This window comes from Oncorhynchus masou, chromosome 8 (genome assembly GCF_036934945.1).
Source record: "Oncorhynchus masou masou isolate Uvic2021 chromosome 8, UVic_Omas_1.1, whole genome shotgun sequence".
In the NCBI taxonomy this organism is placed as follows: Eukaryota; Metazoa; Chordata; class Actinopteri; order Salmoniformes; family Salmonidae; genus Oncorhynchus; species Oncorhynchus masou.
Genome location: NC_088219.1, coordinates 40,066,458 through 40,092,224, shown reverse-complemented (window position 1 = coordinate 40,092,224; position 25,767 = coordinate 40,066,458). Strand labels below are relative to the sequence as shown.

At 43.3% G+C, this 25,767-nt stretch overlaps 1 protein-coding gene across 2 annotated transcripts in view; it reads left to right on the top strand.

Annotated features, from left to right (window-relative positions):
- The window catches only part of LOC135544663 (netrin receptor UNC5D-like), a 333,479-nt gene that overhangs the window by 241,898 nt on the left and 65,814 nt on the right, over positions 1–25,767 (top strand). For both annotated transcript variants that reach the window (XM_064972452.1, XM_064972451.1), the window contains exons 3-4: positions 365–508; positions 2,437–2,540. In XM_064972452.1, the coding sequence (XP_064828524.1) occupies positions 365–508; positions 2,437–2,540 (248 nt within the window). The remainder of the gene's footprint in view (positions 1–364; positions 509–2,436; positions 2,541–25,767) is intronic.

The following is a 25,767-nucleotide window of genomic DNA, read 5'->3' as shown; positions in this document are numbered from 1 at the left end:
TTGTATATACCGCGAGGTTCAAAGCGTGGGAATAAAGTAGCGGCTTATAGTCCAGAAATTACGTTAGTCAAAATGGTGATAATAAGAAAATGTCTTTATATAGATTTGTCAGGCTTCAGAGTAATCATCTGTGGATAATAATAAGACAGACACTCATCTCTCTGCACACCTCTTCATCTGTTGGGGACTGATACGCTCTTTTCGCCTGGATATTTAATCTCTTATCGCCTGGATATCTCACCAAGTCTTCTGATTACGTTGTGTGATATTCTGTTTCTGATCATCTGGGATATATTCGGATTATGTAATCTATGATGGTAAACTGTGTTGGTAATCTGAGATGATAATCTGTGTGCTCCTGCAGGGCTGAAGATCCGGGAAGTCATGATCAACGTGTCCCGTCAGCAGGTGGAGGACTTCCACGGCCCTGAGGACTACTGGTGTCTGTGTGTGGCCTGGAGCCACCTGGGTACCTCTAAGAGCCGCAAAGCCACCGTACGCATCGCCTGTGAGTAGCAGAACCATACCAACAGGGGGTGGGGGGGGGGTGGGGGGGGGCAGGAGTGACAAGGAGGGAAGATGAAAGAAAGAGAGAAAGTGAGTGAGGGAGAAAGAGAGAATCTGTGAATTTCTATTTGATTTTAAATAGCCAAGTAATAGGTAGTATCTATACAGAATATCTCATCACCATGCGTTTCCATCTCCGCCTCTCTCTCCTTCATTCCTTTCGTGCAGATTGGCTGTCAACAGTTTCGTGAAATATGTTTTGTTGTGAAAACATGTTAGGAGGAAATGGTGGTGAGATATTCTGTATAGCTAAAGGTAATGTGTCAAACAATCAATTATTAACATTTAAAAAATTCCCTATTCAAAATGTAATAGAAATACTGTATGCTGCCCTGCACAATCAATGAACCAACCGCATCGCCTAGGGCTATACGTTCTCTCACAGACTCATGGATATAGATTTTGGAGCATAGCACAAGGTAACCAGTCCATCCAGTATGCATAATAACACAGTCCACACTCAAAGGCAATTACTCAAATTTGTTTGATTTTGGAGTATAGGCCAGACCAATTATGTGTCAAAGACATTTTAAATCACTGTTGTTTTGTGTTTTGTAAAATGGCACAATCATCATGTTAAGGTTTTTCCATTCGGCTGGAGCTCATGAATCTATGCATGTGCATAAGCACTAATATGCGTATGGCTGTTTTTAATGAATCGTTACCTTTTTTTTACACCCAAATTACGGCGTGCCGTGTAAAGGCACGGGGACGAAGACCAAACAAACACTATACAAAACACAGGGTTGAAACCCAAAACAAAAGAGCGAGGAGTAGCTCGAAGAAATAACACACACACACACAATGATTAACACACGGGATGAGACCTATAATCATCTGCACAATCCACAACGACACAAAAGCCAAAACACACAGCACAAGGACATTGTAACAATAATCGACAGGACTCTCGTAAACCAAGGGCATACTTATACATTTACATTTACATTTAAGTCATTTGGCAGACACTCTTATCCAGAGCGACTTACAAATTGGTGAATTCACCTTATGACATCCAGTGGAACAGCCACTTTACAATAGTGCATCTAAATCATTTAAGGGGGGTGAGAAGGATTACTTTATCCTATCCTAGGTATTCCTTAAAGAGGTGGGGTTTCAGGTGTCTCCGGAAGGTGGTGATTGACTCCGCTGTCCTGGCGTCGTGAGGGAGTTTGTTCCACCATTGGGGGGCCAGAGCAGCGAACAGTTTTGACTGGGCTGAGCGGGAACTGTACTTCCTCAGTGGTAGGGAGGCGAGCAGGCCAGAGGTGGATGAACGCAGTGCCCTTGTTTGGGTGTAGGGCCTGATCAGAGCCTGGAGGTACTGCGGTGCCGTTCCCCTCACAGCTCCGTAGGCAAGCACCATGGTCTTGTAGCGGATGCGAGCTTCAACTGGAAGCCAGTGGAGAGAGCGGAGGAGTGGGGTGACGTGAGAGAACTTGGGAAGGTTGAACACCAGACGGGCTGCGGCATTCTTATACAATTACTAATCACTGGGAATTGGGGCCAGGTGTGCATAATGAAAGTTCCAGAAAGTTCCAGAGGGATCCGTGACACAGTGAGGTGAGTTTTAAAAGTACTGTAGGACTACTGTTTTGAGGATAAGTGTTTGATGTGATTTTCTATTGTATTTGCATTGACCTCAGAGTGGTTAGAGGGACAATAGAGCCCTGAGTGCCAGGCCATTAGGACCCGATGGTAGTTAGCAAATTGGGTACTACCAAAGCATGTCCAGAGAGCATAAAAGGAGATTATCGTGACTCAACGGTCACATGGAATTGTACTGCGGTCATGACTCATCACGGCCAGTGTGGCGGTAATACCGCAACAGCCCTAATCCTGTCTCCCTGTGTCCCTCCTCTCTCCCAGACCTGAGGAAGAACTTTGAGCAGGACCCCCAGGGGAGGGAGGTGCCCATTAAAGGCATGATTGTACTACACTGCCGTCCACCAGAGGGAGTGCCTGTCGCAGAGGTAAGGCCTGCATGTTTTAACTCACAGTATATACCGATTTCTACAATGCTTTTCTTATGGAAAGTGTTATAATGCATTATAGCAGCATCAAGTCGTTTTTTTTGTTGCCCACAAAGCATTTGTCAGTTACATGTCTTTGTCATATTTGTATTACTTCTACTCCAGGTTTACAGCATCCAAAGGCACATCCTCATTTCTCTGTGAAGAGATGATTGTTCCCATTTGAACTGTTTCCACTACTAGCCCCATTCCCTTCAGCATCTGAGTGACTGGCTCTTGTTATGTGTTTACCTCAGAGTGGAGATGGTGATATAGGCCTGCTGTATGCTTCAGGCCATATCTATCTCCTCGCATCCCTACGTTGTATAGTGAAGGGATGTAGAGTTATGACTTATTAAGGTGCCATGGATATTATTTGTGTGGCTGCTCCTCTCCGTTCTCATGTCGCTTTCATCTTCAGGGTGAATAAGAAATCAGCTCTTCACCGGCATGTTTACTTTCAGTGGTATGAATGTGTGTCCGACCATGTGTGTCTTGTACATTTGCATGTTTATTGGACTGCCTTGGATTGGTGTGTGTGTGTGCCTGCCTGCTTGCCGGCGTATGTTTGTGGTGTTAATGTGTGTTCGCACCTTCCTGCCACTGCCTTAACGCAGTTTCTCTGGACACCTCCCACAAGGTCAGAGCCCCCCCCTAAATCTAATGAGTCATCCAGACAGCCACTCACAAAGAATTGACTACCGATTGCTGTCCATGGTGCTGAAATTGCAACGTGTATATGCAAAGCAATGATAGGCTTTCTGTGGTGCTAATGAATAAATCTTTATTTGTAGGCCTATTTGGTTGTCATTTTCACGTGTTAAGCCTGACATTTCACAAAGTTATACACGGTGTTGCAAGGCTGCCATGCTGGGTGGTTCGATACAATCGCATACTAATCAGCCTACTAATCAGCATACTAATCAGCAACCAATAGATATTTGTTGAATATACAACTGCCCTGTGCAGCCTACTTGAACCTGCATGACGTGAGCCATCCTCACGCTCTCTCCCAGCTTGGACAGAAAGTTGTTGTGTGTTAAACCAGTCTAATAATGCCAAATAATGCAAAACACGAGCTTACCTTGGATTGTTTCATTATGCAGTCGAGCCTACTATCTATAGCTGTATATAGTATTTAGCTGCTATTTGGCTGCTATTTATAAACTTGTTATAAAAAATTACACATCAAATAGCCTAACAATGAGGAAAAAAAGTAGTTGGCTTGAGGAAAAATGTTACCATTATTGTTGAACCTCAGGAGGTTTTGTCTGGCTAATAGCCTAAACAAATGGGCTGCAATCAAGGTACATTCAATTAAATCAAATCTGAGAGCCTCCCCTGTCTTCTGATGTCCTCTTTCTGCTTCTCTCTCTCTTTTTCTCTTAGAAAACAATCCTCTCTGTGTCTGTGCTTTTGTTTTAAACATAGAGGCCTATCGTAGCTACAGTATGCGACTGCGTCACCTTGCATTTTTTGTGCGTAAATGTTTTCACCAAGGCCTGTAGGTCCAGGTTGCGGGCCCAATTGTTTTCTTTACCGAGTATTGACAACCCAGACAGTCTTTCCTGAGACATTGTGCATTATATGCCCATTGCTCTGCCCATAATTTAAATGTAGTCTTGAATGATGCATGGAAAGATATACCAGAGATAAGGGACAGTTGATATTGCAACCACACAACTCAAACCACTTTTTTTTTGTTTGAGCCCTCAAGAACTGTTGTCCGCTAAAAATGATATTCTGTTTGCATCTGCCAGTATCCAGACGACCTGTCCCAGTGCTTCCTATCCACAGGGTTGGGGAGAAACAGATGACATGTAATTCGTCACCTGTAACTGATTACAAAGAAAAACTGGAACAGTAATCTGTTACGTTACCAGCAAAAATGTTGTAATCAAATTACTTTGAAAAACTAGATGATTATTTCTAGGATTACTTTTAAAGTCAGAAAGCATACCTTATGGCACCTTTCTATGTTTTGACATTCAACATTTAAAAAAGGCGAGTTTAAGTTTGTTCCGCCAGAGGGAGTCTGACCACAAGTCAGAGACCACTATGATGACACACCAAATGATGACCACCAATCAGAGACCACTATGATGACACACCAAATGATGACCACCAATCAGAGACCACTATGATGACACACCAAATGATGACCACCAATCAGAGACTGATGACCACCAATCAGAGACCACTATGATGACACACCAAATGATGATGACACACCAAATGATGACCACCAATCAGACCACCAATCAGAGACCACTATGATGACACACCAAATGATGACCACCAATGACCACTATGATGACAATCACCAATCAGAGACCACTATGATGACACACCAAATGATGACCACCAATCAGAGACCACTATGATGACACACCAAATGATGACCACCAATCAGAGACCACTATCATGACACACCAAATGATGACACCAATCAGAGACCACTATGATGACACACCAAATGATGACCACCAATCAGAGACCACTATGATGACACACCAAATGATGACCACCAATCAGAGACCACTATGATGACACACCAAATGATGACCACCAATCAGAGACCAACACCAAATGATGACCACCAATCAGAGACCACTATGATGACACACCAAATTGACCACCAATCAGAGACCACTATTGACACACCAAATGATGACCACCAATCAGAGACCACTTTCTGATTTTCAGGCAGTGCCAAGCTACAGTGCCATTTTTTGCATATTTTTAATACTGAGTGTTATCAGATCTTCTCCAAAACCTAATATTAGATAAAGGGAACCTGAGTGAACAAATAACACAACAATTACACTACCGGTCAAACGTTTGCAGACAGCTACTCATATATTTTATATTTGTGATTCTTTAGCTTTGATGACAGCTTTGCACACTCTTGGCATTCTCTTAACCAGCTTCACCTGGAATGCTTTTCCAACCGTCTTGAAGGAGTTCCCATAAATGCTGAGCAATTGTTGGCTGCTTTTCCTTCACTCTCAACTCATCCCAAACCATCTCAATTTGGTTGAGATCAGGGGATTGTGGAGGCCAGGCCATCTGATGCAGCATTCCATCACTCTCCTTCTTGGTAAAATAGCCCTTACACAGCCTGGAGGTGTGTTGGGTCATTGTCCTGTTGTAATCCAAGATGGCGTAGTAGTGAAGACGTGTTGTGTTTTGTTCGTGTCTCATGTATTTTTGTATTTTTCGTGTTTATATTTCAACTTCATTTTCAATCTCCTTTCGATTTTTAATTCGATTATACCTTCCGGTAACCTGCCTCACCCAATATGATATGGTATCGCTATTATTATTATTATTTTAAACTTTAGAACACATTCTAGAACCTTCAGAAGCTAACCAGCTAATTAGCTACAAGCTATTTATTAGTCATTGTTAGCCACTGCTAGCGGCTTTTTCCTTCTGCACAGATACCAGCCCTGTTTTTAGCCTGGATAATACTCGCCAGTCTACCAGTATCGGACTGTCTCTCCACAACAACTCACCGTGGCACCCAGTATCAAAGCTATCCCTAAGGCCCACCTCCCGGCCTACTCAGCTGTTTACCCGAACCCCACTCATACACAGCTAGAGCCCAATACTCCACCGGATCCCTGCTATATACTCTGGACCTTGGCACCGGTTCACCGCTGCTACCGATTGGCTATAGTGGCTAATGCCACTGCCACGAAGCTAGCACCAGTTAGCCGTGAGCCAGGCGCATCTCCCGGCTAGCAAACTAAATTCTACAATACCTCTTTTGCCATCTGGCTCGGATTCTCTTTCGACACGGCGCCCCGCTGCACCACCACGACTGGTCTGCCGACAAATACTCCATCCGCTGTGCCTTCATCCGACCTCGTCGGAACAGACGCTACTAACTTTAAACGCTGTGTCGCCCGAGTGTTAGCGTAGTGGCGGCTCCCCTGTTCCATCTACTGCTGCCCTCTGGACACAATGATCACTTGGCCACATAGCTGATGCCTGCTGGACTGTCCATTAATCACTGTACTCCATTCTGTTAATTTATTTTTTATCTGTCGGCCCCAGCCACGAACTCAGGCTCTGTGTGTAGTTAATCCGAGTTAATCTGTTGTTGTGTTAGCTGATTAGCTGTTGCTGTCTCACCTGTTGTTTAAGCTAGCTCTCCCAATCAACACCTGTGATTACTTTATGCCTCGCTGTATGTCTCTCTCAAATGTCAATATGCCTTGTATACTGTTGTTCAGGTTAGTTATCATTGTTTTAGTTTACAATGGACCCCCTAGTTCCACTTTTCATACCTCTGATACCTCCTTTGTCCCACCTCCCACACATGCGGTGACCTCACCCATTACAACCAGCATGTCCAGAGATACAACCTCTCTTATCATCACCCAGTGCCTGGGCTTACCTCCACTGTACCCGCACCCCACCATACCCCTGTCATTATGCCCTAAATATATTCTACCATGCCCAGAAATCTGCTCCTTTTATTCTTTGTCCCCAACGCTCTAGGCGACCAGTTTTGATAGCCTTTAGCCGCACTCTCATACTCCGTACTCCTCCTTTGTTCTGTGGGTAATGTGGAGGTAAACCCAGGCCCTGCAGGTCCCCAGGCACCCTCATTTGTTGACTTCTGTGATCGAGAAAGGCTTGGTTTCATGCATGTCAACATCAGAAGCCTCCTCCCTAAGTTTGTTTTACTCACTGCTTTAGCACACTCTGCCAACCCTGATGTCCTTGCCGTGTCTGAATCCTGGCTTAGGAAGGCCACCAAAAATTCTGAGGTTTCCATACCCAACTATAACATTTTCCGTCAAGATAGAACTGCCAAAGGGGGTGGAGTTGCAGTCTACTGCAGAGATATCGTAATATCATACTTTCCAGGTCCATACCCAAACAGTTCGAACTACTAATTTTAAAAATGACTCTCTCTAGAAATAAGTCTCTCACTGTTGCTGCCTGCTACCGACCCCCCTCAGCTCCCAGCTGTACCCTGGACACCATTTGGGAATTGATCGCCCCCCATCCAGCTTCAGAGTTTGTTCTGTTAGGTGACCTAAACTGGGATATGCTTAACACCCCGGCAGTCCTACAATCTAAGCTAGATGCCCTCAATCTCACACAAATCATCAAGGAACCCACCAGGTACAACCCTAAATCTGTAAACAATGGCACCCTCATAGATGTTATCCTGACCAACTGGCCCTCCAAATACACCACCGCTGTATTCAATCAGGATCTCAGCGATCACTGCCTCATTGCCTGCATCCACTACGGGTCCGCAGTCAAACAACCACCCCTAATCACTGTCAAACGCTCCCTAAAACACTTCTGCGAGCAGGCCTTTCTAATCGACCTGGCCCGGGTATCCTGGAAGGATATTGACCTCATCCCGTCAGTTGAGGATGCCTGGTCAGTATTTAAAAGTAACATCCTCACCATCTTAGATAAGCATGCTCCGTTCAAAAAAGGCAGAACTAAGAACAGATATAACCCTTGGTTCACTCCAGACCTGACTGCCCTCAACCAGCATAAAAACATCCTGTGGCGGACTGCAATAGCGTCGAATAGTCCCGGCGATATGCAACTGTTCAGGGAAGTCAGGAACCAATACACGCAGTCAGTCAGGAAAGCAAAGGCCAGCTTTTTCAAGCAGAAATTTGCATCCTGTAGCTCTAACTCAAAAAAGTTCTGGGACACTGTAAAGTCCATGGAGAACAAGAGCACCTCCTCCCAGCTGCCCACTGCACTGAGGCTAGGTAACACAGTCACCACTGATAAATCCATGATAATTGATAACTTCAACAAGCTTTTCTCAATGGCTGGTCATGCCTTCCTCCTGGCTACTCCGACCTCGGCCAACAGCTCCCCCCCCCCCCCCGCATCTACTCGCCCAAGCCTCCCCAGCTTCTCCTTTACCCAAATCCAGATAGCAGATGTTCTGAAAGAGCTGCAAAACCTGGACCCGTACAAATCAGCTGGTCTTGACAATCTGGACCCTCTATTTCTGAAACTATCTGCCGCCATTGTCGCAACCCCTATTACCAGCCTGTTCAACCTCTTTCATAACGTCTGAGATCCCCAAGGATTGGAAAGCTGCCGCAGTAATCCCCCTCTTCAAAGGGGGAGACACCCTGGACCCAAACTGCTACAGACCTATATCCATCCTGCCCTGCCTATCTAAGGTCTTCGAAAGCCAAGTCAACAAACAGATCACTGACCATCTCGATTCCAACCGTACCTTCTCCGCTGTGCAATCTGGTTTCCGAGCCGGTCATGGGTGCACCTCAGCCACGTTCAAGGTACTAAACGATATCATAACCACCATCGATAAAAGACAGTACTGTGCAGGCGTCTTCATCAACCTGGCCAAGGCTTTCGACTCTGTCAATCACTATATTCTTATCGGCAAACTCAGTAGCCTCAGTTTTTCTAATGACTGTCTTGCCTGGTTCACCAACTACTTTGCAGACAGAGTTCAGTGTGTCAAATCGGAGGGCATGCAGTCTCTATGGGGGTGCCACAGGGTTCAATTCTCGGGCCGACTCTTTTCTCTGTATATATCAATGATGTTGCTCTTGCTGCGGGCCATTCCCTGATCCACCTCTACGCCGACGACACCATTCTGTATACTTCTGGCCCTTCCTTGGACACTGTGCTATCCAACCTTCAAACGATCTTCGATGCTCTTAAACGCTAGTAAAGCCAAATGCATGCTTTTCAACCGTTCGCTGCCTGCACCCGCACGCCCGACTAGCATCACCACCCTGGATGGTGCCCACCTAGAAAATGTGGACATCTATAAGTACCTAGGTGTCTGGCTAGACTGTAAACCCTCCTTCCAGACTCATATCAAACATCTCCAATCCAAAATCAAATCTAGAGTCGGCTTTCTATTCCGCAACAAAGCCTCCTTCACTCACGCCGCCAAAATTACCCTAGTAAAACTGACTATCCTACCGATCCTCGACTTCGGCGATGTCATCTACAAAATAGCTTCCAACACTCTACTCGGCAAACTGGATGCAGTATATCACAGTGCCATCCGCACTTTGCTACTAAAGCACCTTATACCACCCACCACTGCAACCTGTATGCTCCTGTGACTGTGGCTGAAGTTGGAGACTTTTATCTCCCTCACCAACTTTAAACATCTGCTATCTGGGCAGCTAACCGATCGCTGCAGCTGTACATAGTCCATCGGTAAATAGCCCACCCAATTTACTTACCCCATCCCAATACTATTTTTATTGATTTACTTTTCTGCTCTTTTGCACACCAGTATCTCTACCTGCACATGACCATTTGATCATTTCACTCGTGTTAATCTGCTAAATTGTAATTATTTGCCTACCTCCTCATGCCTTTTGCACACAATGTATATAGACTATTTTTTTATTTTTCTACTGTGTTATTGACTTGTTTATTGTTTACACCATGTGTAACTCTGTGTTGATGTCTGTTCACACTGCTATGCTTTATCTTGGCCAGGTCGCAGTTGTAAATGAGAACTTGTTCTCAACTAGCCTACCTGGTTAAATAAAGGTGAAATAAAACAATAAAAATAAAACAAATGATCGTCCCACTAAGCCCGAACCAGAAGGGATGGCGTATCACTGCAGGATGCTGTGGTAGCCATGTTGGTTAAGTGTGCCTTGAGTTCTACATAAATCACAGACAGTGTCAACAGCAAAGCACCACCACACCATAACACCTCCTCCTCCACGTTGGGAAATACACATTCGGAGATCATTCGTTCACCCACACTGCATCTCTCCAACACGGCAGTTGGAACAAAAACTCTCAAATTTGGACTCCAGACCAAAGGACAAATTTCCACGGGTCTAATGTCCATTGCTCGTGTTTCTTGGCCCAAGCAAGTCTCTTATTATTGGTGTCCTTTAGTAGTGGTTTCTTTGCAGCAATTCAACCATGAAGGCCTGATTTACACAGTCTCTTCTGAACAGTTGATGTTGAGATATGTCTCTTACTTGAACTCTGTGAAGCATTTATTTGAGCTGCAATTTTTAGGCTGGTAACTCTAATGGACTGATCCTCTGCAGCAGAGGTAACTCTGGGTCTTTCATTCCTGAGAACCAGTTTCATCATAGCACTTGATGGTTTTTGCGATTGCACTTGAAGAAACTTTCAAAGTTCTTGAAATGTTCCGTATTGAATGACCTACATGTTTTAAAGTAATGATGGACTGTCAGTTTTCTTTGCTTATTTGAGCTGTTCTTGTCATAATACGGACTTGGTCTTTTACCAAATAGGGCTGTATACCCCCCCCCCACCTTGTCACAGCACAACTGATTGGCTCAAATGCATTAAGAAGGAAATAAATTCCACAAATTAACTTTTAAGAAGGCACACCTGTTAATTCAAATGCATTTCAGGTGAGTGTGCAAAGCTGTCATCAAGGCAAAGGGTGGCTATTTGAATAATCTCAAATATAAAATATATTTTGATTTGTTTCACACATTTTTGGTTACTACATGATTCCATATGTGTTATTTCATAGTGTTGATGTCTTCACTATTATTCGGCAATGTAGAAAATATTGAAAAATAAATAAAAACCCTTGAATGAGAAGTTGTTCTTAAACTTTTGACCGGTAGTGTACGCACTTCTTTAATTTATTACATAAACAATATTTTGCAACACCCAATGCCCCTGTGTGAAAAAGTTATTCACCATTTACACACATAACTAGTTGTGCCACCTTCAGCTTCATTGACTCTAACCAAACACTGCACTATCACCATGTTGCTTCCCCTGTCTGCTATTCTGTGGGGGGGTGTTATGGTCCAAGTCTGAACCCAGAAGATTTTAAGACGATTTAAAACATCTGGAAGTGTGGTAGGAATAGCTCTTTTCCAAGCTCAAAAGGTTAAACATCCACAGAGCACAGAACAAAACACAATCATGGGCAAATAATAATGGGGAACAGAAAAAACATAAGGTTGAATACATTGGCCATGCTGTCAATCCAGCATGACTTCATTCAGAGAATGCCAGACTTTGATGACAAAGTTTGACCACAAGAAGGAACGCCGTGCCACCTTCCTGTTCAAGCGAGCCCAACAACGAGTCCAAAAAATGTCTTGTATGCATAAACGATGTAATATGCCAGGGAACAAAATGTATTCTGTAGCTAAGAAAGTAATACTGAGTGTTTGTTGTGTTGTAAGCTGTTAGTAGCCCATGTGTCTCACCCTATGAATTTAGTCCCTCTCCCCCTCAGAACTTAGCCTACTGTTCTGACTCATGTACTTTTCTCCACGAGGAGGAAAGTACATCATGTACAATCATGTATGCCAGTGACAGTCTCTTCCCATTCAAATATATTTATTTCAACAAAAGGTTCAATAATAGACCCATGTAATTCCAACTGATATTGTTTTTTATTGTTTGCGCAATGCGCTGTCTGTGCGTCGGTATATTTTCTATGAAATGGATGTATTTTCCTTCCTTTTTAGACAACATAGGCCTAATAGAATACTTGAAATGCTAACCGCTAACCGTGTCTCTCTATCTCTCTGTGTGGTGACTTAAAGAAGAGTAAAGTTAAGGCCTCAACATCTTGCTGCATTTAGGGTCCATTCAGGGTCACTTGCTTATACTTGTCTTTATGATATACGAATGATATACTGAACATAAACGTAATAATGTTTGTGTATGGTTCAAAAGTCTAATCTCGTGACAATGATCGAAACACACAATCGAGACTACTTGTAACTGTCGCTTCTCCAGAGAGATCGTTTTTCTTAATTTCTTAATTTAAACTCGTAAATAACTCGGCCTACCTAAGAAGCATTAGGCTCTCAGTCTGATATGTGCTTTTGAACACCTGAGTAAGTGCCACTCATTGCGCTTGCATCGTCGTAGCTTTGACCACAGCAGTGGTATACCAGTATCCTCTTACTTTCAATTAGTTCAATTATTTATTTTTCAAGACCTGAGGCACTTTAATCAGGCACATTCTTGAAGCCCAAGAAACAAATACTTAGCTTCCTAGCAAATATGGATATTAAAAACGTTTAGTAATGACTTTTGGAGGGTTACTGTCAAATAGTCATCAATGACTGGCGCACCGGCCCCCAGAGCTTGTGGGCCACCCGCCTTGCAGGGGCCGCTAGGGTGTCCGGTACGCCAGTGCTTCCTGCGCGTGTGTGTTCTTACACCTGTGTGTCTATGACAGGTGTGTCAAACTCATTTTGACAAGAGAGGCACTTTTGGTCTTCAACGAGGTCCGGAGTGCCGCACTGAGAGTTGGTTATATTTCCTCGCCCTCAGAATTTGCACAAAAGAACACAAAAAAAAAAGTTGACGGCGCTGAGGAGGGCGCGCATCTTGCCGGTTGCTGCTCAACTTAGCTTTTTTTATGGCTATTTTTACATTCATTATTGCTTTGTTTGCTCAGAATGTTTGTGCAATAATTTCCTACGATCACAAGCACTTCTGGATCATTAATCGGAAGCTATGTGCTTATTTCTCAGCCTCCCAGATCAGGAATCCTGCATTAGTTCCTTTGTTCCCCACACGGCGGGCTCACCAGTCGCTGCTGACCAAGATGACTGAAGGCAACGCTGGCGACAAAGAAAACGAAGGAAAGGAGTGTAATGGTTTTCTTCTGGGGAAAGAGAGGCGGACCAAAATGCAGCGGTGGTTAGTTTTGTGCATCTTTAATAAAGATGAAAGTACAACAATCTACAAAACAAGAACCGTGAACAACCAAACCAGTCCTATCTGGTGCCACAAAGACAGGAACAATCACCCGCAAAACCCAACACAAAACAGGCTACCTAAATATGGTTCCCAATCAGAGACAATGACTAACACCTGCCTCTGATTGAGAACCATATCAGGCCTAGCATAGAAATAGACAAACCAGACACACAACATAGAATGCCCACCCAGCTCACGTCCTGACCAACACTTAAACAAGGAAAACACACACGAACGATGGTCAGAACGTGACAAGGGGGAGTCCAAGATAGGCTAAACGGACGGGCTACACGGCCTCCTCCTCCTAGTATCCTGATGTTCGCTGGGGAAAAAAACTTTGTGAACTCAGAGCTTCAATCGCAGAGAGACATCAGGGAATGCTGTGTCTTAGTTTTTACAGCGACATGGCATACGGAAAACACGCTCAATGCTGCTATTCAACCAGACGGCGTTTCCATTTTCCCTATGGATGGAACGGAAGCTTCTGGTAAGAATAGGGGGAGGTGTACCAAAGTTGAAACCATCTCGAGATCCTGTTCACCCAACCAGGAGATTCTGATGCAAAATGCCAGCCCCACTATATACCTTTGAAATGTACGTGTTATTATCACAACTGTGTACATACCGCCACAAGAAAACACCAAGGCAGCACTCAGTGAACTGTACAAGAACATTAGCCAGCAAGAATCCTCTCACCCAGAAGTCTTTATTTTGGAGGGTGATTTTAACCAAGCACGTTTAAAACAAATGTTTCTAAAATATCACCAACATGTATCCTGCCCCATGAGAGAAAACAATGTACTGGACCATGTATATGCAAACATGTATTTGTGACGCGTACAAAGCCATCCCCTGCTCCCACTTCGGCCAATCAGATCATGTCTCTCTGTTACTTAAGTTGCTGCCTACAAGCAGCAACTTAAGAGGGAGCCACTAACACAGAGAATAGTGTGGCGCTGGAAAGAGGAGGCAAACTCAATGCTGCAGGACTGTTTTGAGAATACTGATTGGAATACATTATAGACACAAAAGTATGTGGAACCCCTTCAACTTAGTGGATTTGGCTATTTCAGCCATTGCTGACAGGTGTATAAAATTGAGCACACAGCCATGCAATCCCCATAGACAAACATTTGCAGTAGAATGAACTTACCGAAGAGCTCAGTGACTCAGTGACCAACAAGTCAGTTCATCAAATTACTACCCAGCTAGAGCTGCCATGGTCAACTGTAAGTGCTGTTATTGTGAAGTGGAAACATCTACGAGCAACAATGGCTTAGCAGCGAAGTGGTAGGCCACACAAGCTCACAGAAAAGGACCAACTGTTCTCGGTTACAACACTCACTACTGAGTTCTGAACTGCCTCTGGAAGCAACATCAGCACAAGAACTGTTCGTCATGCCCCGTGCACAAAGCAACGTCCATACAGAAATGTTTTGTCAAGATCAGTGTGGAAGTACTTGACTGGCCTGCACAGAGCCCTGACTTTAACCCCATCAAACACCTTTGGGATGAATTGGAACGCTGTCACGCCCTGGCCATAGAGAGGCTTTTTATTCTCTATTTTGGTGTGACTAGGGTGGGCGTTCTATGTTCTTTTTCCTATGTTTTTGTATTTCTTTGTTTTTGGCCGGGTATGGTTCTCAACCAGGGACAGCTGTCTGTCGTTGTCTCTGATTGAGAACCATACTTAGGTAGCTCTTGCCCACATGGGTTTTGTGGGTAGTTATTTTCTGTTTAGTGTGTTTTGCACCTGACGGAGCTGTTTCGGTTGTTTCTTTTGTTCCTTGCTGTATTTAGTGTTCATTTTATTAAAATAATGATGAACAGTTACCACGCTTCATCTTGGTCCTCACCTTCTTCCACCAACAGCCGTTACAAACATCAACTGCGAGCCAGGCCTAATCGCCCAACATTAATGCCCAACCTCACTAATGCTCTTGTGGCTGAATGGAAGCAAGTCCCCACAGCAATGTTCCAACATCTAGTGGAAGCCTTCCCAGAAGAGTGGAGGCTGTTATAGCAGCATAGGGGGGACCAACTCCATATAAATGCCCATGATTGTGGAATGAGATATTCGATGAACCGGTGTCCACATACTTTTGGTCATGTAGTGTTAGTGTATGTTCAAAGATTCATCCCCCCGGGACATCCATCAACATTAAGGAATATACTGTACTTCGTCAGTCACAGGCTTCATTTGGAAAATGTGTTGATGTTGTACCCACAATAAAAATCCGGGCATACCCCAACCAAAAACTCTGGATGAATGGAGATATTGGAAAACAAAACGAACATCTTCAACCTGTCCCTATCCCATGCTGCTTCTAGGACACCACCATCGTTCCAGTGCCCAAGAAAAACAAGGTGACATGCCCAAATGACTATCGCTCCATTGCACTCACCCCGGCTACCATGAAGTGCTTCAAGAGGCTGGTCACATCAAGGCCAGCATGCCAGAAACACTGGACCCACTCCAATTTGCCTACCGCTCCTACAGATCCACGGAAGATGCCATTTCCATTGCTATTGACATGGCCGTAACACAACTGGACAAGCAAGAGAACACCTACAGTATGTGAGAATGCTGTTCATTGGGTACAGTGCAGCACTCAACACCAGCTCCTCTGTCAGCTCAGTGTAGGCCAATGCAAGGTTCACTCTGCACAGGAGGGACAATAGTTGATCATCTTCCAATGCTAGGTCTGCGTTACAAATGGCACCCTTTTCCCAAGACGGGGTGTCATTGTAAACATGTTTGATAGTTTCCTTTACTAGTGCATACAGTACCGACTCATTCACCGACTCATTGAAGGGTATTTCTTTATTTTTACTATTTTCTACACTGTAGAATAATAGTGAAGACATCAAAACTATGAAATAACACATATGGAATAATATTTTAGGTTTGAGATTTTTCAAAGTAGCCATCCTTTGCCTTGATGGCATTCTCTCAACCAGCTTCACCTGAAATGCTTTTCAAACAGTCTTGAAGGAGGTCCCACATATGCTGAGCACTTGTTGGCTGCTTTTCCTTCACTCTGCTGTCCAACTCATTCCAAACCATCTCAATTGGGTTGAGGTCGGGGGATTGCGGAGGCCAGGTCATCTGATGCAGCACCCCATCATTGTCCTTCTTGGTCAAATAGCCCTTACACGGCCTGAAGGTGTGTTGGGTCATTGTCCTGTTGAAAAACAAATGATAGTCCCACTATGCACAAACACGATGGCATGGCGCATCACAGCATAATGCTGTGGTAGCCATGCTAGTGTGCCTTGAATTCTAAATAAATCACTGACTGTGTCAGCAGCAAAACACCCCCACATCATCACAACCTCATTCTCCATGCATCTCGTTCGGAACCAGACATGTGGAGATCATCCGTTCACTTACTCTGCGTCTCACAAAGACATTCATCAGACCAAAGGACAGATTTCCACCTGTCTAGTGTCCATTGCTCATGTTTATAGGCCTAAGCAAGTCTCTTCGTCTTATTGGTGTCCTTTAGTGGTGGTTTCTTTGCAGCAATTTGACCATGAAGGCCTGATTCACACAGTCTGCTCTAAACAGTTGATGTTGAGATGTGTCTGTTTTCAAACTTTTCACTGGTACTGTATGTCCTCAATGATTCACACTAACTGGAGTGTCACAACCTAAAGCAATGTAACAAAGCCAATTATTTCTAGAATAGTCCTCTAGTACACTGAAGATTCACTCTTTCTGTTCTGACAATCAGCCAAATGTTAGTGTGGTCTTCGATCAGATTGTACCATATAGTCAACTCCTATAGCAACACGGCATGACAATAATCATACAATAGGAGTTGGCAAGACAATTGGTCCTGGGTGGGGCAGTGGTGTTTGATCCCAGGCTGTGTCACAACCGGCAGTCCAGGGTAGTGGAGGGTTTGGCTGGTGGGGCTTTCCAATTGGTCCTGGGTGGGGCAGTGGTGTTTGATCCCAGGCTGTGTCACAACCGGCAGTCCAGGGTAGTGGAGGGTTTGGCTGGTGGGGCTTTCCAATTGGTCCTGGGTAGGGCAGTGGTGTTTGATCCCAGGCTGTGTCACAACCGGCAGTCCAGGGTAGTGGAGGGTTTGGCTGGTGGGGCTTTCCAATTGGTCCTGGGTGGGGCAGTGGTGTTTGATCCCAGGCTGTGTCACAACCGGCAGTCCAGGGTAGTGGAGGGTTTGGCTGGTGGGGCTTTCCAATTGGTCCTGGGTGGGGCAGTGGTGTTTGATCCCAGGCTGTGTCACAACCGGCAGTCCAGGGTAGTGGAGGATTTGGCTGGTGGGGCTTTCCAATTGGTCCTGGGTGGGGCAGTGGTGTTTGATCCCAGGCTGTGTCACAACCGGCAGTCCAGGGTAGTGGAGGGTTTGGCTGGTGGGGCTTTCCAATTGGTCCTGGGTGGGGCAGTGGTGTTTGATCCCAGGCTGTGTCACAACCGGCAGTCTGGCGTAGGGGAGGGTTTGGCTGGTCTTTCCATGGCTCATCATGCTCTAGCAACTTCTTGTGACAGAGCCGGGAGCCTTCAAGCTGACTCCGGTCGTCAGTCGAACTGTGTTCCCTCTGACACATTGGTGCGGTTGACATCCGGGTGTAAGCGAGCAGTGTGATAAGAAGTAGGCGGCCAGGCAGGTCATATTTCGGGGGACGTATGAATCAACCTTCGCCCAATGAGGAGTTGCAGAGATGAGCCATGTGACCTAATTCGGGGAGAGAAAAAAAATGGCTTGTTGTAATACCACCCTGAACTCGCCTGTTCAGGGTCGTGTCTGGTTAGTAACGGGACCAGAGACGGACTGGTGCCGTATGCAAAAAAAAAAAAAAAAAAAAAAACGTTTTTGAAATAAATCAGGATTTGGCAAGACAGCATAAACAGATCTTGTCACCGTAAGGACAGCTTCTATATTGTCCTCCACATGAAGGTCTGAGAGCCGACAGTCCACCACACTGTCCTACAGAGAGAGAGAGAGAGAGAGAGAGTAAAAATATATACACTGAGTGTACAAAACATTAGGAACATGTTCCTAATATTGAGTTGCACCGCCTTTTGCCCTCAGAACTGCCTCAATTAGTCTGGGCTTGGACTCTACAAGGTGTCGAAAGCATTCCACATGGATGTAGGCCCATTTTGACTCTAATGATTTCCATAGTTGTGTCAAGCTGGCTGGATGTCCTTTGGGTGGTGGACCATTTTTGATACACACGGGACATTTGAGCGTGAAAAACCAAGCAGCGTTGCAGTTCTTGACACACTCAAACCGGTGCGCCTGGCACCTTCTACCATAATGCGTTCAAAGGCACTTAAATCTTCTGTCCTGACCATTCACCCTCTCATTGGCGCACACACAATCCATGTCACAATGCTTAAAAATCCTTCTTCGACCTGTCTCCTTCCCTTCATCTTCACCGATTGAAGTGGATTTAACAAGTGACATCAATAAGGGACCATAGCTTTCACCTGGATTCACCTGGTTAGTCTATGTCATGGAAAGAGCAGGTGTCCTAAATGTGTTGTGCACTCAGTGTATTCCTGCTACACACACATCACAACTGCTACTACTAAGACTATTATTTTGATTGCTAAATACTGTAGAATTTAAACTCTTGCCCTCTATCCTCCCTTCCCCAAAACACATGTAAACATTGGTCTATAAATTGTGCCTTCCTGTATTGTACTTATGCTCAAATCTTTCATCTATTCCACTGAGCCATGTACCTTATGTTCACCATTCTTATCTTTTATTGTTTCTTATTGTTGTTGCATTGTCCAGAAGTAACGGGCAAGTAAGAATTTCAGCGGAGAGTAGTGTTTACCATGTGTATCAGCAAGTAAGAATTTCAGCGGAGAGGAGTGTTTACCATGTGTATCCCGTATATATGAGTGTTTACAATGTGTATCCCGTATATATGAGTGTTTACCATGTGTATCCCGTATATATGAGTGTTTACAATGTGTATCCCGTATATATGAGTGTTTACCATGTGTATCCCGTATATATGAGTGTTTACCATGTGTATCCCGTATATGAGTGTTTACCATGTGTATCCCGTATATATGAGTGTTTACCATGTGTATCCCGTATATATGAGTGTTTACAATGTGTATCCCGTATATATGAGTGTTTACAATGTGTATCCCGTATATATGAGTGTTTACCATGTGTATCCCGTATATATGAGTGTTTACCATGTGTATCCCGTATATATGAGTGTTTACCATGTGTATCCCGTATATATGAGTGTTTACCATGTGTATCCCGTATATATGAGTGTTTACCATGTGTATCCCGTATATATGAGTGTTTACCATGTGTATCCCGTATATATGAGTGTTTACAATGTGTATCCCGTATATATGAGTGTTTACCATGTGTATCCCGTATATATGAGTGTTTACCATGTGTATCCCGTATATATGAGTGTTTACCATGTGTATCCAGTATATATGAGTGTTTACCATGTGTATCCCGTATATATGGCTATTAAGACTTGAGACTGACTATCCATCATTTTTGGAATTTTCTATGGTCACTAACTGTCTAGCTTTCATTTCGGTGAAAGTCAAGACACAGTCAAGCAACTGTATGAATGTAGGTCCATTATAATTTCTACACAGTTTTGCTTTGGTTTTAGTCATTTTTTAACTATTTTGAGTTAGTTTACACATTCATGAATGTGACTCCAGTGAAGAAAGTCAGTGGTTAAATAATACATAGAAGTCCAGCCGTTTCTCCAACATGGCTCTCAACCGAGGAGATATCCTCATCTACAGTGGGAATGTAACCATCTGAACATCTCCACATGAATCTGGGGAGTAACTATAACTCCTCTAACCACACATCACTTCAAGTGGAACTGACAGCGTTTGAACTACTTTGCATATATGAAACAAACAGACTTCATATATACTTTATAAGAAGTTTTAAAAATAGGTTTTATTTGACTGCAAGTTCCATGACATAGAGTAAGGCTTTGTTGGCAGAATATATGGATGCAGTTCAATGCAGTGGAAAAGCATTCTCTGGAGTAATGAATCACGCTTCACCATCTGGTAGTGAGACGGATACCAGTCCGATTGCATAGTGCCAACTGTAAAGTTTGGCGGAGGAGGAATAATGTTCTGGGGCTTTTTTCATGGTTCGAGCTAGGCCTACAATGACATTGTAGACTATTCTGTTCTTCCAACTTTGTGGCAACAGTTTGGGGAAGGCCCTTTCCTGTTTCAGCCCCCGTGCACAATGCGAGCTCTATACAGAAATCCTTTGTCGAGATTGGTGTGTAAGAACTTGACTGGCCTGCACAGAGCCCTGATCTCAACCCCATCAAACACCTTTGGGGTGAATTGGAATGCCGACTGAGAGCCAGGACTAATCACCCAACATCAGTGCCCGACCTCTCTAATACTCTTGTGGCTGAATGGAAGCAAGTCCCTGCAGCAATTTTACAACATCTAGTGGAAGCTGTTATAGCACCAAAGGGGGGACCGACTCCATATTAATGGCCAGGATTTTGGAATGAGATGGTTGACGAGCAGGTGTCCACATACTTTTGGTCATGTTGTGTACCTTACTCACCAATACATATTGATATCAGGATGTAAACCTCATTGTTTGCTGCCTCCAGCACTTTGAGACTCACTGTTTCAAGTCAGTCATAACGTGGCTAATAGGTTAGCTTATCTATTTACGTCGCTATTTATTTAGAAAGCTAATTATATGGATCCTAACATTAGCTAGCTAGCTGCTGGGAAGTTGACATGTCATTGGAGGAGTGGGTGAGTGGACGACTTTTACGCCGTATCGTATTCCGGTGGCTACAGCTAGAGATGCAGGTGTCATTTGGTTATCTAGCAAGGATAGTGAATCACCTTGCTAGCTAGCTATGTTGTTAGCATATCTCTTAGGTGTCAATCAAATGTATTGGGCATCAATCAAATGGGAGGGCAGGCAGGCAAGTTCCCATTCAGTTGTCGAAACATGGGTTGGGACAAGCATGATTTGGCAGGCAAGCTACAGAAGGGTGAGCAGGCTACTATTCCGCCTCGTTTATCATTGCAATTTTGATGGTCAACTACAAGTTTAAAAAGTTTGAGAGGGTTTATCTACTATTTCCTCATTAGATTTTAGCTCATCTGGCTCTGGCTAACATTGATTAGTTGCTGATCTCTTTGTTGTTGTTGATGTGCATAGGCAACTGAGGGAGAGAGAGCCTACATGTTCATGGTTGTTTGACCAATAGGACTGTAAAGGTCCCAAATGTAAGTGGACTCCCATGGTATTTACATATTTACAGAAATCCATAGAGGTGTATTTTGTGAATTTTGGTAAATGCTTTCTAATGATCTAAAGTCGTGCTGTTGTTACTGCCTGTAAACACACAGTCCAGTTCAAAGTTAATGATGGCAGGCCCATTTGGCAAATGGCTTATTTGCATATAGGCCTAATGTAGCTCTGATTGGTTATGGTGCACCGTTCTGTGTCGAGTCCGGTCCTGATGTGCGTTCAGTTCGCTTGAACGGTTGCTGCGTTGAGGAACAGTTTGTACTGAACGACACATTTTCCAAAATCATCATTTTACATTCTTGAACGGACTTTGAGGTGTGTTTCCTCCCATTCGGTTTTATTTACTGCAGGGTCTATCAATTGTACAAACACACGGCTGCTTTCCCACTCTGTATTGCTATAGAATATTCACAAATGCCTCACTCTATGTCATTCCCAAGCATTCTATGAAAGTATGACAATGTGAAAATATCCGTATCTAAGTGCTTGCTTCCCAGTTAATGTAAAATTTATAAAAGGTGTCATCTTCTTCCTGGGGGAGTATGTGAACAGATTATAATATGATTTCATGTTGCTAAAACGCTGTCAGTTCCACTTTAATGGACTTTACCACCCCTGTTGTGAGTGTAGCTCGGAAGACATTTTGGATCAGACAAAGGTTCAGAAACTGTTTAGAGTTGATCAGCTGACCTACTGTGCTTTTTTAGCTGCTACGACTTAATTTACTTTGGTCATGCTGTTTATTTGAATGCTGTTTCACATTTTGATGCAATTTGCATCGTGTTATGATTTCATGAAAACACATTATTGCTGAGCTAATACAAGCTGTGCACAGATGAATCAACATTTGACTCAACATTAACTAACTTGCCGACAGTTCACCGGATTTATCTATGCATATGTAATGGTTGTGATTGACCATACTGTTTGAAAGCAATGCAACATATATCATCACAGCATCCTCTCTGTTTCTTTGTTCTGTTCGCTCAGACAATGTCAACAATGGTGTAGTGCTGTTTTGTTAGGTACTGTAACGCCCCCCCCAAAAATGTAAATGGTGTTATAATTTCTCAATCAATGTTTGTACCGACAGATTATCGTTTAGCATTTTAGAATATGCGTAAAATGCATCCTTAAGTTCTCCTGTGTGACGCAGCGGTCTAAAGCACTGCATCATAGTGCTGGGGGTGTCACTACGGCCCCAGGTTCAATCCCAGGCTGTGTCACAGCTGGCCGTGACCGGGAGACCCATGAGGCAGCGCACAATTGGCCCAGCATCATCTGGTTTAGGGAAGGGTTTGGCCTGCTGGGATTTCCTTGTCCCATCGCTCTAGCAACTCCTTGTGGTGGACCCGGGTGCCTGCAAGCTGACTTCGGTTGCCAGTTGGACGGGGTTTCCTCTGACACATTGGTGCGGCTGGCTTCTGGGTTAAGGGAGCAGTGTGTCAAGTAGCAGAGCGGCTTGGCAGGTTCGTGTTTTGGAGCACGCATGGCTCTCGGCCTTCACCTCTCCCAAGTCCATAAATATATGTAGAGATTGGACAAGACTGTAACTACCATTTGGGGAGAAAAAAATAAGTATTTTTTTTTTAAATGCATCCTAAATGCAGCATCTGCTTATACCCACAAATATTATCTGAAGAAATGTTTTGATTTTTAATACCCTCAAACACCAAATTAGGCATCCTTAATCTGTCAATCGCGAATAATAAAGTATTGTTTTACTGATGATCATTTGATCTCAATCAGTTTCATGGGATTATGCATTTAGATCTGAATTATCTCGGTTTCGTGAGCGAATTAGAGCAGATGGTGGTGACCAGAGATGAGCAGTATTGTTAAATTTATTTAAAATATAGTATTTTGTCACTTGTATTACACTGATCTTAACTACTCTCTGATGTATTTTGTATTTTGTACGTACAAAATACTGTAATTTGTATTTTCAAAATACTTTTCTACACCATTTTTTCACCCTGCATTGGTATCAGAAGTAAATGAACTATATATAAATGTACATGTAACAATCTTGATAAATACTTTGTTGAGGGATAGTGAACTTGATATGATTGTGATATGTTGTTGTGTCACCAACTGTAGCTATCTTAAGATGAATGCACTAATTATAAGTCGCTCTGGATAAGAGCATCTGCTGAAATGGCAATGTAAAAATTAACAATTGTAAATCATGTTGAGTATTACTCTAATGGGCTTCGCCCTGAAACAAAGCCAATAATAATACCCAGTGTGCTTTGCAGTTCATTTTGGTATGTTCATTTATGCATTTACATTTAGCAGACTTGATCAACTAAGGTAGATAAACAACAACATATCACAGTCAAGACAAGGCAAGAAACACATTTTTGTCACCGTTACTGAGAATGTTGATGCTGTTCGGGCTACTTGCACATTTATTGTTGTATTTTACAATACAAAATACATGTATTTTATTTAAATAATTACAAATACAAGTATTTTGTAGTTTATTTTATACTTTGACTTTTATGGTATTTCGTATCTGTATTTTGACATTTTTGCCCATCCCTGGTGGTAACAAATAGCATAGCTAGGCCTACTTTTATATTGTTTCAATCAAAGCACATATTTTGCCTAGTGATGCCGTGGCTTTTAGCCACATGAGAAAAATAATGTGACCACTCAGCTAATCATCCTAAAATCTCATAAGAAATAAAGTGGTGTTTTTGGTCTTAACGGTATCGTTATACTTTGCTATTCTATTCGGTGACGTTGTGTGGAATACTAAATAGTATATGACTTTGCAGACATTGATTCAGCTTTGATCTAACTTAGTAAACAAGCACCACTGTGAGAAGTGGCGGAGCGAGGCTCTGGTGCGCTCCGGCAGCACTACACCCCTGAATGTCACTCCATCTGGCTCAGTAGTAATGGAGCCAAAATGGCAAAGTCAGTCGCTGCTTGTGTCCCAGAGTACAGCTGGTGGGGACTGTGACTGGAGCAGACACATCTGAACTAGATGCTTGATGGCGCTATCTACACTCCCCTCTGTATGTATTTGGACAGTAAAGCTAACATTTTGAATTTGGCTCTATACTCCAGCATTTTGGTTTTGAGATAAAATGTTTCATACCAGGTGACAGTACAGAATGTCACCTTTTATTTGTGGGTATTTACATACATATCTGTTTTACCTTTTAGAAATGAAAGCACTTTCTTACCTCGTGTCCCCATTTGAAGAAGTCATAATTATTGAGACAAATTCACTTGTTGTGTATTAAAGTGGTCAAAGGTTTAGTATTTGGTCCCATATTCCACACAATGAAGACATCAAGTTGTTGGATGCATCTAAAAGCTTGTTTTGCTTGTGTTTCGGGTTATGTTTGCCCAGTAGTGTAATTTTGGAGTCACTTTGATAGTAAGTAAGAATATAAGATGTCTGCGAACACTTCGAGATGAAAATGGGTGCTACCGTGATTATGGATAATCATAAATGAGTCATGAATGATGATGAGTGAGAAAGTTACAGAGGGACAAAGATCATACCCCCAACAAATGCTTCCCTACCTGTCACGCCCTGACCTTAGAGAGCCTTTTTATTTCTCTATTTGGTTAGGTCAGGGTGTGATTTGGTTGGGCATTCTAGTTTGTCTGTTTCTTTGTTGGCCGGGTATGGTTCCATACCCTGCAGCTGTCTATCGTTGTCTCTGATTGGGAATCATACTTAGGCAGCCTTTTTCCCCCACGTGTTTATGGGTAATTATTTATTTTCTGTTAACCTGTTTTTTTTTGGGAAGGTTTCTCTTCGATTAAAGATGTGGAATTACATGCACGCTGTGCTCATTTATGACAGGAAGTTTGAAGACAGTGAACGTGACACTACTCCGTCATAGGTAATGGTGAGAGGTTAGTATGTTCTTTTTGTAGCCTCTAACTTTGTAGCCTCTCACTCATCATTATTCATAATTAATTTATGATTTTTATTAATCATGGCATTATCAGGATTTGTTTACATGTAGAAGTGTTCAGAAACATCATATATACTGACTTAGAAAGTAAATGACTCCAGTCATTATTCACCGTTCAAATCCAATTGGGCAAAACAACCCAAAACAAACTGTAAATGCATCCAACGAGTTTGTAGAGCTTGATGTAGTAATTGTGTGCTATTGCACCAAATACTAAACTTTTCACGACTTTAA